The sequence below is a fragment of the Bombyx mori genome, chromosome 12 (genome assembly GCF_030269925.1).
Source record: "Bombyx mori chromosome 12, ASM3026992v2".
NCBI classification, from domain to species: Eukaryota; Metazoa; Arthropoda; class Insecta; order Lepidoptera; family Bombycidae; genus Bombyx; species Bombyx mori.
The window spans coordinates 9,885,618-9,900,422 of record NC_085118.1 but is presented as its reverse complement, the minus strand read 5'-3'; the positions used below and the strand labels follow the sequence as shown (position 1 = coordinate 9,900,422).

Here is a 14,805-nt window from a genome sequence, read left to right as displayed (position 1 = left end):
TGATCATCTGGTCATTTAAATACGAGTAAACGTTGGTTTATTTATTAATAGAAAATAAAGAACAAAACGATGAAGACCGACCTCCTTTCTGTAGCACAAAATGGATCTTATAGTTTTAACAATAAGGGTGTACCTCAATAAAACCACCTTAATATTTGAACAATTTAATGAATAACCACATTGTTTTTTAATTGCAGCAAATTTTTACGTAACAGACTAATCATACTTAACTGTTCAATTTTTAAAACTAAATGGCACGACGGAAATTCGTGATTGATGCTTCTAAACTATATTGCATTAACTTCTTGCCCCTCACCATAAATGGCTATTGCTGTGTAATATGTATGCTGTGTTGCTATATAACCTTCCCTTATGAGAAGTCATAATTGTCAGTAAATAATCATTATTTGGTTACAAAGTAACAGTGATTTGATTATTAAATGCTTATCAGAGTATTTTTAAGCAAGCGTGATATGAACAAATCAAAACGCGCCGTACCCGTGTTGGCTCGGTGATTTGAAAGATCGCTTTTAGAGATAAGACTGTGTTTTATACAGTTGTACCCCGATTGGTTTTTATGTATTTTATTTCTGTTTTGACGTGCAATAAAACTCTATTCTACGTTGAAAACATTTAAACTATTATTAACAATATTATCGAACCCAAGTGTAAATATGTGTCGTAATATCACTGATGGAAAATTGAAGACTGCATAATTTTAGTACTTTTATACATCTATTTCAGAACGAGTCATCAGTTTAAGGAGACTAGTGTGCCGTATAAAATATGCTCTAAGCACATGAATTATATGTATTTGTTTGAAACTTATACAAACTTTATTGTTGACCCATGATCAACATATTTCTTGAATAGTAATTTTTGTGTTACAATAAACTGATCAGTCTTTCTAATAAATAATGTGTCTTGAAAGTTGGGATTGCTATTTATTAAATACGACAACATGTACATACTAAAAATACTTATTAAGAAAATGAGCAAATACGAATTTTAACTAAAACTAAATTGCATATGTCATAGTAATGAGTAAATATGCCGTAAGCTACGTTTTGTGACTCAATAATTCGTTCATTAAAAACAAAAGTATGATTTATCTGAGTTGTAGGAACTTCATAAGTGCATCATAGATCAACCGAGGGCTGGCATCGCTATCCGCCGTGTATCTCACACCGCGCAGGGCTCCGTCTTCATTTCTCACAACACCATATTCTCCAACTATGAACCCATCGGAGGTCCTCTCTTCGACTCTATACTTTTTGAATTGTCTACCTTCTACGACATATCCTACTTTACAATTATCCTGTTTGCATTTTTCCGTCGTAGATTCTTGAACACCATGGCTACGGCCATTTGTAGCTATGCTTGTTTTTTCATCAACCTTATAATTTTTTTCTGGTTGTTGTCCATCGAATCTTTGCACATTCGATAAACTCAAGGAAGTTCCTACAGTACTCAGAGGCGTAGTGTTAATATCTGAGGAAACAAGTAAGGCGGATTGTGAAGGATGCTGCCATGTTGAAAAATTGGGAGGAACACTCGCACTTAAATGAAGTGATGCAGGTTGGCTGTAAAATTTAGCAGGTTCGCTGTAAATTTTGGAAGGTTCACTATAAATTTTAGCCGGCTCGCTGTATACCTTGGCCGGTTCACTGTAAATCTTGGCTGGTTCACTGTAAAACTTTGCAGGTTCACTGTAGATTTTAGCTGGCTCACTGTAAATTCTTGGCAGATTAAACGTTTGTTGTTCTCGGGCAACATCAAATCCGTTATTGTATTTTAAAGAATTTTCATAACTAGTCGCACCTTTTGGCGCATCGTGAACAATATTAAAACTAACTGTTGTTAAGCTTGCTGTGTTTTGTTTGACAGAATTACTCACACTCTGAAAATAATCAGACTCGGAGACGGCTTCGTCACGAGTAGGTTGTTGGTTTTGGTTGATTTCTACAGCAGACTGGATAGACGACTCTGCTATAGTGTCTTCAGTGTGATTATGATTCCTTTCATGAATTGTTGAATTATTTTCAATTACATGCGGCGAATTCAAAGAAAATAGTGAGCTGAAAGTCATATTTCGAGAAAGTCTTTCATCGTTCACTTCTGATAAATCCGACCCCATTGTGTTATCGTTTTGTTCGGTGATACTAGGATATAATTCTTGGGTCGTATGAAAACTACTATTTGAATTTTGTTTATTAGTTTCAAAATTGTTCGCAACGTGAGATGTTGGTATTTTTCTGGCTAAAGGAATACCGTCAATGTTCTCTTCGTTTTCAAATGGTGTGTCGCTTAGTGCGGAATCCTGTTCTTTGTAAGGTTGACTTTTACTTAACAATTCAAAGGGACGTACACTGTCTATACTGTGCTCTCGAGTTCCTTTTTTTGCGTTAAGTTGTTTGATAAATTCTATATTAGCACCTACCAACTGTGTTGGTAAACTGGATGATTCGATATCATCTATTATACTCATTGTGGAAGCTAACTGTGATTCGTCAGATTCAGTCACCCCGTTGAAAAAATCTTGTTTGTTCGAATCATTGTCGTTTGGATTAGGCCTGTTTAACTTTTTTTGAGAACGTCCAATGGCGATTGATGATGTAATTCTAACAGATATAACTTTCTCATCTTGGATCTTAGTCGTATTTTCGTTGTTAGATGTTGCCAAATCATCTGTGTAGAACAGTCCGGAATTGTGATTTCGCTCTTCTTGAACTGTTATAGGGTGCGCTAAAACAGATGCGCACGTATCAATCTGAAAAAAAAAACAAACAGATAAATACGCAAAGATGTTTTCAGAAAAACATAGAAAGGAAACATGAAGGAAGTTATAAACTATGGGTAATGTTGAACGAGTCACGGGACCGATCTCAAAAAAACCATTAAAGCTCATGTCAATCGAGATATGTATGTTTGTAAAACAATTAAGAAGGGAATATAATTTATGAGTCCGGCTTATTCCGATTTGTCTCGACCGACTTAGCTCAACTTCGAGAGATTTTATTGGGGGTAGAATTAAAAGATTTGTTTTTCGTTTTCGGCATCTGCTTAATGGTTAAAGAAAGCATAATCCTTTATGAAATAACTACTTCAACTAATTATAAGATCGTAGGGTCCATCCCCATTCCCAGTGATGGTCATGAGGCGACCTGTGTGGATTGAGGCTGCACCTCAAGGTACCATCACTCTAGCGCACTTGCACCAGAAGGAAGAGTCTCCCGGGCGTCTGCAGACCGTCAGTCAGGATACAAATACTCCACGCGCCTCCTAGGCGCGAAAAACTAGTACGTAGTAGTTCGAAAAAAAAAGTCGAATCCCATATCGGGAAAACAAAATTTTATTTTGTTACGAACTTTTTTTTATTGCCCTTGCTCTGATTTTGTTTGTTTAATTTCTATATATGTTGATATTTAAAAGCACCAGTCTGGTTCACATGTTCACATGTCAGTCAAAGTTATGTTATTACTTACACATTCTAGTTCCTGTTCAATAAAACTTCCAGATATGGTCGACGTTCCGTAAATTTTGGCAAGACATTTAAATAAATTTCAACAAAATTATTTTGATGAAATGTCAGGTAATGTGTACTTCATAATTACATATCTGAGCATACAGGAAAGGATTTTCTAGTGACGTGTTCTCTGACGAATGAAACTTGTATTTTAACATGAACATAGCCTTGAGAAGTAATACTTCTACATATTGACTGCAAAAATTTTTAAGATAACATTTGTAAGATTGATTTATTCCTGCCCTACCTAGTATTTTCTTAGTCACATGTATTTATAAGTGTTTTGCTAATAGACAAAAACTAAACAAGATTTGTGGAATTCAGGACAAAAAAAAAATTGTCGCTATTAAAAATAATTGTCCTCAAGTAACCTTAACGAGGTATTAAGGTACATATTTATCAATTAAGCTTGATTAAATATTCACATAAAGTAGTTTCGGGGATTATGTATTAATAATTATTGATAGAAATTAATTAATCTGAAATGAGCTACTAAATTGCTTAAAAATTTTAAATAATTTTTACGTCTGTGCTAAAAAGCCACAGTAGTCGGCAAGAAAGCGGTATCAATAGATATGGGCCACAACTCTGCCTTAGCACCAAAGGGATCTAATGAATAAATAAATTTCAAGTGACTGTTCGAAAATAAAAAAAGTAAGACAAAAATGAAATAAATAATCATTCTTATTTGTTTATCTGAGAATCATTCAACATTCATGTAGCGCGTGAGTTCATAATAATAATTCGTATGATTTATTATGTAGAGGTCACATTCATTTTTAGTTTAGATTATATTAGAAAGGTCGCTACGTTTCTTCACAATGGATTCTTGCTACTTCCGCCTAATCTTATCTACACATTAATTATGCAAAACGTAACAAGGAATCTTTAAAATAATAAAACCTTGTTTACAAAGAAAGAACAAAAGAAAATGATGACAAAAAATAATAACCCTACGTTTTTTTGGCGTATGGAATTAATAGAACATAATAATAATTATTTTTATTCCTTAATGTGTCGTGAAGAGTGTCATAATTATTATGTCCTATTAATTCCATACGAAATTCCACTTGAAATTTATTATTCAGTGTTTCTTGATAATAAAAAAAGAACTTTTTTTTTATGATAGGTGACTTGTCGAAGAGATTAGTAATTCATTAAATCCCTTTGGTGCTAAGGCAAAGTTGTGAGCCCATATCTATTGATACCACCTTCTTGCCGACTACTCTGGCTTTTTAACACAGACGCAGCTATCCGCTATTAAATTTATTGAGGAATTTAGTACCATATTTCAGATCTATTATTCGATGACCTAATCGCTAAATTTTGAAGACACAATTGTCCGTTAAGTGCATAATAACTATATAAAACATGCTTAAGATAGTCGTAATCTCAGAGTGGGCGCCACACACGTGCCCGCATCGTGGCGTGGTAGTGAAAAAAACTGAAGGTCGCTAACTTATCAGGGCCGCAACCTCCAATGTGGTGCAAAGCACCGAGACAAACATTTTATAACCAATTTAATACATTAAATCCAGTTCAAAAACTTGTCTCGTTAACATTTAATACTATATCGAAGCTTCCTACTCTCTAGGCATTTTTGTCACTCACATAAATATTGTAACACATTTTATGGGTTTTTAATTTTTGTTTTAAAATTGCTCGGAGGGTAGATGAAACGAGTCTTCTCGTGAGGTCTTCAGTTTTATTTATTTATTTATTTAGACATACCAACAGCAATACACACAAAACATTTAAGCTTAAAATTAATAAGTATAAAATTAAATACTGCTATGATGTTGAATGCGTTGTAACTCTTTTTTGTTTGTTCTATATTTATTTTTTTAAAGTTTCACTGAAAGATTCTCGTTGTTGTTATATTATGTGCATAGCGAGAAATTTAATAATAGTTATTTTCGAACAAGTTAGATTTTAGTGAAGGCCACGCACTCCGCTAACAATAGTCGAGCGTTCAAACCACAATTAAATTGTTGCACATAACAGCTGCATAACGAAAGTTGACTATTCGAATTGTGATTGATGTACGTATTATTATTATGTTAGTATCTTAATAAAAAATAATGCAGTGTAACTAATAATAAGATATACATAACATTTTTTTAAAACAAGCTACGTCTACTATATAAGTATACTTTAACCTAAAATAATAAATTTTGCTAATTCACCTACACATATAAAAAAATTTTAATAATAATGAAATCTAAATAAAAGATTGTAAAAAAACGCCTACCGTGTATTTTCAATTAAGCTCATATTTGAAATAGAGTGGAAATGAAAAAAAATGTAACTTAAAATTTTTAAGACGCCTTTTAGTATGATCTGTATCTTTACATATACTCTGTCAAGAAAGTACCAGGAAAATATCAATAATACACAATATGACCAACCAAATTCAACCAATTTTTTTTGTCATCTTCAAAGTATACTTCTTCAGAAACGATACAATTATGCCAAGGAATAATTCAATCAACAAAATATTTTTTAAGCGCTTTTACCGGAATTGAGTTGAGTTCTTGACGCGAATTACTATTCATGTATTCTACTATTTTTTTTTATGGCTTAGATGCGCGAACGAGCTCACAGCTCAGATTCGAGGCCCAGGTTGTCGTGTAGATCAACGTTCCTCACGAACCACGGAGCTCCGACGGCTAACCTACAAAAGCGGGACTGTAGGGATTGGAGGGTGTCTATGAGTGTGCGGGCTGCGTGAGCGAACACCACACTCGCGTAAGTCATGACGGGCCTTATGCAAGTTTTGTAAAGTGTCACCTTGTTCCGAAGGGACATTTTACTTCGCTTACAGATCATAGGATAAAGACGGCCGAGAATAAACGCGGCGCGGTCGTGGACTGATTTAATGTGCGGTTGGAATGTCATCGATGCATCAGGGTGACACCCAGGTACTTGACCTTCCTGGCCCAGGGTATGAGTTGGCCGAAGAGGGTGATCGGGGGTGTGAGATTCCTCCTCCTAATCCAGGAAGAAATCCGTGTGGCATATCCCCCTTTGAAATAGCACCGCAGTACTTTTCGCTCGGTTGATGTCTATGCACCATTTTCGGAACCACTGTCCTAGGGCTACGGTTGCGCTCTGAAGTTTCCTTGCGATTAAGAACTTGTTTCTACTCGAATAGTAAACAGTCATGTCGTCGGCGAATAAAGATAATTGGGTCGGCGGCGACCGGGGTATATCTTCACGAATAAACTAAATAGGAGGGGCGAGAGGACAGAGCCTTGCGGGACTCCAGCCGTGAGAGGTCACGGGGAGGAGCGGGTTCCTTCAACTTGATATCGAAAAGAGCGGTTCGACAAGAAGTCCCGTATGATGAGCACGAGACTGACTGTCCGGCACGCCCATGTTGAAAAGTTTGAAAATCAAACCGTAGTGCCAGACTTTGTCGAACGCTTTTGCGACGTCGAAGAAGAGAGCTCCCGTATAGAGTGGTTTTGGGCGGTTAAGCCCTACGAGAATGTGCTCTGTGAGGTGGTGCACCTATTGTACGCAACGACTTATCCTTTAGGCCACGACGACTTCAAAATTTTAAATTTACAAAACCAAACCTATTTAAAATTTATAGTAGAAATAATAATATCCATGAGGAGTTCCAGTTCTTTGAGCGAGTGGCGTGCAAATACATAACATAAATAATTTAGTTGATTCAATAGCGGACTAACCGCTATTTTCCGGTGTAACTTCCACATTTCCAAATCAAGCGCATGGTCTTGAATTTTCGAGTATTTTTTCTTGGTAATTGCTGTGGATATTGTGCAATCGAAAATAATAAGCAATCGTTATCCAACTTATTGCACAACTATGACACTGCTCGTTAGATTTTTAGCAAGATAAACGTTTTATGTTAAAGCCCTTTTTTTCTATAGTTTTCGCGTTCATTTACATTGATCATTAACAGTCATGAACGTAGACATCAACCCAGTGAAAAGCACAGCAGTGTTATTTCAAAGGGGAAACTCACCGCTTATTTCCTCCCGCATTAGGAGGAGAAATATCACACTCCCGATCACCCTCTTCGGCCAACCTATACCCTGGGCCAGGAAGGTCAAGTACCTGGGAGTCACCCTGGATGCATCCATGACATTCCGCCCGCATATAAAAACAGTCCGCGACCGTGCCGCATTTATTCTCGGCAGACTCTATCCCATGATCTGTAAGCGGAGTAAAATGTCCCTTCGGAACAAGGTGACACTTTATAAAACTTGCATAAGGCCCGTCATGACTTACGCGAGTGTGGTGTTCGCTCACGCGGCCCGTACACACATAGACATCCTCCAATCCCTACAATCCCGCTTTTGCAGGTTAGCCATCGGGGCTCCGTGGTTCGTGAGGAACGTTGACTTACACGACGACCTGGGCCTCGAATCAATCCGGAAATAATGAAGTCAGCTTCCGAACGGTACTTCGATAAGGCTATGCGTCATGATAATCGCCTTATCGTTGCCGCTACTCCCCGAATCCTGATCACGCAAGAACAAGTCACCGTCGACGCCCTAGACGTGTCCTTACGGGTCCATCAGATCCAATAACCTTAGCATTACGCGCTTTCAGCTCTAACACTAGGAGCAGGCTCAGGAACCCCAATAACCATACTCGTCGAACTCAAAAAAGAGGTCGACGTGCAACCTAGCCCATGCATCAGCCCGCTGAGTTTCTCGCCGGATCTTCTCAGTGGGTCGCGATTCCGATCCTGTAGTAGATTCATTCGCGAAGCAATTGCTCTTGAGTTGTTAGGTCTCCTTCGGAGGCGGTCGGGCAGTTTTTAGCAAATCCTACCCCTCCTGGCTGAGCCTTTGCTCGTCCACCTGTCCTGGTGAAGCTGGAAAGGCCTCCGGGCTACTAGTAATCTTTCAATCACAAAAAAAAGTCATGAACGATTAGATACGTCGGAAGATATAGAACTAATAAATAAATTCAACAGTAAAATCTGAAGCCTGGAGAAAAATTGTTATTGCATGTCTTTTATGAAACATGTATAATGAAAGATTATTAGAATTAGTTTATTAATGACTTCCACGGTGAAGAAATAGCATCTATACTAATATTATAAAGAGGAAAGATTTGTTTGTTTGTTTGTTTCGAATAGGCTCCGAAACTACTGGACCGATTTGAAAAATTCTTTTTCCATTAGAAGCCGACATTGTCCCTGATGAACATAGGCTACTTTTTTTTTTTTTTTTTTTTGTTTCATGTGTGTTTTAATGTTTCCGAAGCGAAGCGAGGGCGGGTCGCTAGTCGTGTAATAAAATTAAAGCCGCAAAAATTACAATATGTATACAATTGAGACCCAGACCTCAAGGTCTAAGGTGAATGACGATAGCCACTTAACAGTGATTAACATTGGGTGGACCGTAAGATTGTTTTTTTTTTTTTCTTTGTAGGCAGACGAGCATACGGCCCACCTGATGGTGAGTGATTACCGTCGCCCATGGACGTCAGTGTGCCAGGGGCAGAGCCAAGCCGCTGTCTACCGTTAAGTACTCTCCACAAGCCTCACTTGAAGAAGGACATGTCATAGCGCTCCGGAAACACCTTGGAGGGGAGCTCACTCCAAAGGCGGATGGTAGGTGGCAAAAAAAATCGCTGTAAACGCACTGTGGATGAACGCAGTGGTTACAGGTAGTATACATGAACTCTACTGCGGTGGCGGGCGGTGCACTTAGCAAATGTCCACGTTTGACGTCCACGTTGAAGGAATGAATAAAGATCATACCCGAAAAATTTATAATTTGCCTAATTACTGGTGGTAGGATGTCTTGTGAGTCCGCACGGGTAAGTACCACCACCCTGCCTATTTCTGCCGTGAAGCAGTATTTCGTTTCGGTTTCAAGGGTGGGGCAGCCGTTGTAAATATACTGAGCCCTTAGAACTCATATCTCAAGGTAGGTGGCGGCATTTACGTTTTAGATGTCTATGGGCTCCGGTAACCACTTAACACCCGGTGGGCCTTGAGCTCGTCCACCCAAATAAGCAATAAAAAATATATTGGTCTCATAATATGGATATTGTGGATACTGCATACGGATAGTATTTTCTTCAGTCAGTCGAGTTGCAGACAAAATAAAAAATGATTTTACATTTCAATATAGTGTTGATTAACTATTTTCTTTTGTAATAATTCTGATTTTTCGAATATTTAAGAGTTTTCGTGTTAATGGGCGGCTAACGGTGTTATTGTTCGTCAACATTTAAACAGTGTGCTAACTATCGTGTAACTTTGTATAAAAATCTTTATTGACGTGTACTTTTCTTTTCACCCGGAAAAAACGAATAGCATCTTAAAGCGGTTTATTTGACTTAGGCTTTCACCTCTGCACGATAAAATTATTCCTGTATTTTTGGCAAGACGTGGCTTCTTAGGTTCCTCCAAAAAGTCCCAATAGATTACAATTTAAAATAAATCAATTTCATTTGATTTCTTTCAATTTTTCATTTATAATAAATGAATATTTATTTAAAAATCTACACTGACAACAATGGCGTCGCATGAAGCCAATTGCCATACAGAAAAAGAACGACGAAATAATCCTAGGTATTACTGAAGCTGATTTTTCTGATTTCTCTCTGGCCTTGCGTATCGTATTAACTTGTTTTATTTGGACTTCCCATTTGTATAGTATGAAATTTTATAAAATGGTGAACACAAAATCGGGTTTTATTATTCGATTATTGTTGAGATCCGCAATGAGCTCATTATCAAAATACGTATGAGAGCTCACAGTCACAGTCCAGTTTATATAAAATAGGATCTTGTAGAGATATGTCACAGTTAATACCTAAGTTTTTTGTGTAGCATATAAAACAATTATATAGATGTAGGTCTAAATATATTGCCAATGTAGAACAGTAGAACAAAGGTGTCTTCAATTATGTAATAGTTTTCTAATAAAATAGTACCGTGTAAGTACACGGTTAACAATACGGTTAAAAATATGTACATACGTATTGCATTGTATTCGTTACGATACTAATCATGTCATATAAATAAGTATAAAATGGCGTCGGTATTGTAGCAGATAGAGATTTTATTTAGTAATTGTTTGCCTTTATTATACGCTTATAAGGCATGCACTGGTTGTGCGCAGGGTGAGGCGGACAAACCAGTTCTGATTTACCGCATCGTGAGGTGTTTTAACTTGAATGCAAATAAACTGACCCATGATAAAGAACTTGAAAGCACAAAGAGCAATCTATTGAATAACTTTATTTGAACCAGTATGTAGTGCTGTATTTTTAGTAAGATTCAATTTTAATACATAATACGACTTTAATTTATTTTACAAAATGAATGGAAAGTTAAAAAAAAGAGTTTATTTATGTTAAAAAATCTATAAATTATGGAATCATCGATAACAACAATATTAGTAAATTACTTTTATCTTATTTTAAAAGGTTGAAATGTGGTTTTCCCTAAGGTACAGCTTTATTTCATTTGAAATTGAACAGAAAAATTTAATGGCTTCTTCCAACCACTCGAATGGACTTTTTTTTTTTTTATTGCTTAGATTGGTGGACGAGCTCACAGCCCACCTGGTGTTAAGTGGTTACTAGAGCCCATAGACATCCACAATGTAAATGCGCCACCCACCTTGAGATATAAGTTCTAAGGTCTCAGTATAGTTAGGTCTCAGGACTATAGAAAAGAAATTATATATAAAAACTAACACGGCCTAAACGAAAACAATCGAAATTTAAATTAGGCAACAAATGTATAAGGCAAGTAGCATTAAATTTCAAACAAATTCACGCACCGCCTGAAGCCATTTTTTATAAAAAAAAATGAGGAAGTCCCACAGACCCGTTTCGCCCTCAACTAGAGCGAATTTTGTTTGTTGCTTCGATCAAGTTTGTTTAAAGATCACTCTGACATTTATGATACTGGCGTTGAACGTAGGTACGGTAGATCTTTTCGTAAACAAAAAAAAAATGTTTTCAACCTTTATGTTGGTAATTATGCCGACTGATTCAGGTAACTGAGCTCAAATTAGGCGTCTTTTAATTTAGTCATTACTCTTTATTGGATTTCTAATTAATTTTTATAAATTGGAGTATTAGGTAAATGTGAGTTTATCGCAATAATTTCTTGAAAGCTTAGTTTAGATTTAGTTTTGCCACACAGTGATTAATAACTAGTCTAGGACTAATTTGTGTATATATAAAAATTGATTGATAAATTTTATATGGACAAAATTTGTTTAATTTCAAATTTTTTTAATTTTTGTTTATTTATTTATTAGGCACACAAAACACACCACAAGCTAAAAAGATACATAAAAACACGAGTAAAAAGAAACAAAATCATGTGAATGACCATATTAATATTGCCATTTTTTTCGAAGACCGTGCGTTAGTCTTTATATTGAAACAGGTGAGAAGTGATTGTCTAGCCTAGAAATTTACGTTTGAGCATTGAACAGTATTCGTAAAATTATATTTGTTGTTGGATTTGATTAAAGTTGTTAAGGCAACATTGAACCAGTCTGCGTAATTGTAGCTTCTGATAATTTACAAACGTACCTATCGTATGTATGTACCGGTTCATAGCGGAAGCACTACTCTAAATTGCTTAATTACATTTAAAATAAATTAGCTTCAGTAATAAAACTATTAAATGAAACATTAGGTAAAAATTATTTGTGTGTGCTGAATACCACTGCTACTGATAGATTCTGGAAACACCAATGTAAATTAATAAAACTATGCCAGGGAGTGCCATTAATAGCTGTAGAACTTCAATACATTTTCCCAAACCCATTCGCTGGTAGTCTAAGAGGCCAACCACGCTCTGTACCGATACAAAATATACACCATGCACGTGCATATGGGACAAACAACCAGCCCTTATATATGTTCACTTTTTATAAAACAATTATTAAATTAAATAGATTAATGTATTCATAACTAAATTTTAGTAGAGCCCATAGAGACTCCGTCAGTATCCGCCTTGAGTGACATACAAGTTCCAATTGCATTCGAATAAGGTATTTTGTTAACGCTATGACATGGTCTTATACTAACGAGGGTTGAAGAGAGCTTTTAGCGGGAGGTAGCGGCTTGTCTATACTTGGCTGCACTGTCATCAGTTAAGCAGGAAAATATATTCGTAGCTTGTATACATATTATAGCTGTGCAAGATTGTATCGCAAATGTTAGTGCGATTCAGGTTTTCACTGGATCACTTCTTTCTACCTTCTCTACTTTATATTATTCATATTAATAGCTACCGGCAAGGTTTTTACTTGTGTAAAAAGGTACTCCTCCTTCTTATTTTTAACATGAGAACTATTTTCTTTTCATCTTAGTACAAAAAAGCACCATCTTGTCTAGGATGGTGCCTTTTTTCATTGCCTTATCGTTGGCGGCCTAAGGGGCTATCCCAACTTCGCGCGGACTTAATATTAGAAGTTCGAGAGGGACTCATATTTCCTGATAAGTTTGTTAGGGAATTTTGTCTGATTGTTTTGTTTTTGTGAATGTCTATATTTTTATGTCTGTATACGAAAACTAATCTACCAGAACTAAAAACGTAACCAATTAAAGTGTTAATGAACGTCTCCACACGCCAAATGTCCAAAAGAATATTATTATAAATCACCTATATATGTGTCGCATCTTTTATAATCTCTTTTCTATAAGAATCAGTGACTTTGGCTACTGTACCACCAATTCCGGGTTCATTGCCGGTCGGAGTCAGTATTATTGTTAAAGATATTTTGGGGTTTATGGTGTAGCTTTTTGCTTTTGTTTTATGCGTTTCCAGGGGACATGACAGAGGAATAAAACCTATACTTAGGTCGTTAACTGTAAAACGTGTTAATGAGGTTGACTGGGAGAGATAGCTTTCAGCGATAAGATAAGTAAGTTTTGTTTTCAATTAGCTTGTGAAAAAAACAAAATACTATAGATAGACAAACTGTTTATGAAAACGTTTTTTTTTATTTTAGCGAATCGTAGTCATAATAATGAACTGTCGAAAAAAAAGGCCACTAATAAACGCGAGATCGAATCGTGAAAGTAATTTTGATTGGTTGAGCTAAGTTTCTCATGAAAAAAGAATTGGCACCAACGCCCTTAGTTTAATAAAAAAACTGCTCATTGACCTCAGAAAATCTCTTGAAGAGTTAAACTGTCGGGTGGTTCGTTTGTCCAATTCGTCGAATAACTTTATCAAGTTTCTTATTAATTTGCGATTTTGCTTTAATACAAATGATAGTGTTATTGTAAACACACACACACACACACACACAAAAGTTAAACGGACGAGTTTTCAGCTCATCGAGTTCTAATTTAGCGTTAATGCTACTGTTTATCTTGGCATTAGAGGTCGAAGCTACTTCTATCCAGTCTTCTTTAAGCTTTTGGAGGACCTGAGCATTTTAGGACGCCTATATCGCAGAAGATTTTTTAGTTCACACTTAGCAAAAGAAGAAGCGAGTATGTTACAATACCTATGTCGAGACTTCATCGCGTGCTTTCTTTCATTTTAGGTACCTAATAGATGATTGGTTATCGTTTGGTGATCTGAGACTCCAGGAAGTGGGAACTACAACGATCTCAGACCACTGGACGTTGTTTTTGAGGGATCAATCAAAAAGGGGGCGTGCGGTTATCGTAACCCTCAAACCTGATTGATTCAAGGTAAAAATAATCAAGGTGCTGCTACGTACTATCTACCATCACCGAACACGTACGACCATCCTATATTTCTATTATTTTCATTGGACGCCAAGGGATCACGAAATATCCGACGCTCGAATATAAGTTTCTGAAATTGAATTAAATAAACAAATTAAATAATAATCATACCAGTATTAAAATCCAAATGAAGCGGTAATTCATCTCGTGGAAGGCGGTAAGTCAGCACTTCAGGTAACAAGCCTGCTGATCCTATTGTATACACAGGGACATGTCCACTCTCTTCGCGATTATGAACAAAAACATTTTTATTGTGAATTCGTTTTTAGAATTTTAACACATGATGTTGTCCTTCAAGGGTTGCTCTCAGACCTCGGTACAACTAAGCGACTCTTCTATTCCGAATTTCTTTGTATCGGAGCTAGCGATATCGCATCTAGTACACGAGTGCCCTGTGCGCGAGTCGTCGGCAACTACACCGCTCAACTACAAAGCGACCTTAACAATTAAGAACACATTTTATTAATGCACTTTCTTATGACGTGTTCGATTACGGAGTAAACGCACGGAAAAAAATATGTCTCGATACAGTTTACGATGAGACAAAGAGC

The 14,805-nt window shown here is 36.5% G+C and overlaps 1 protein-coding gene across 1 annotated transcript; it reads right to left on the bottom strand.

The window, feature by feature from the left end:
• Positions 1 to 151: 151 nt before the first annotated feature.
• On the bottom strand, positions 152 to 14,716 carry LOC101736841 (uncharacterized). Its single transcript, XM_004925458.5, has 2 exons — positions 14,366 to 14,716; positions 152 to 2,770 (listed from the first exon to the last, which is right to left on the bottom strand). The coding sequence occupies exons 1-2, from the start codon at positions 14,396 to 14,398 to the stop codon at positions 1,109 to 1,111; spliced, it is 1,695 nt and encodes a 564-aa protein (XP_004925515.1). The 5' UTR covers positions 14,399 to 14,716; the 3' UTR covers positions 152 to 1,108.
• Positions 14,717 to 14,805: the final 89 nt, after the last annotated feature.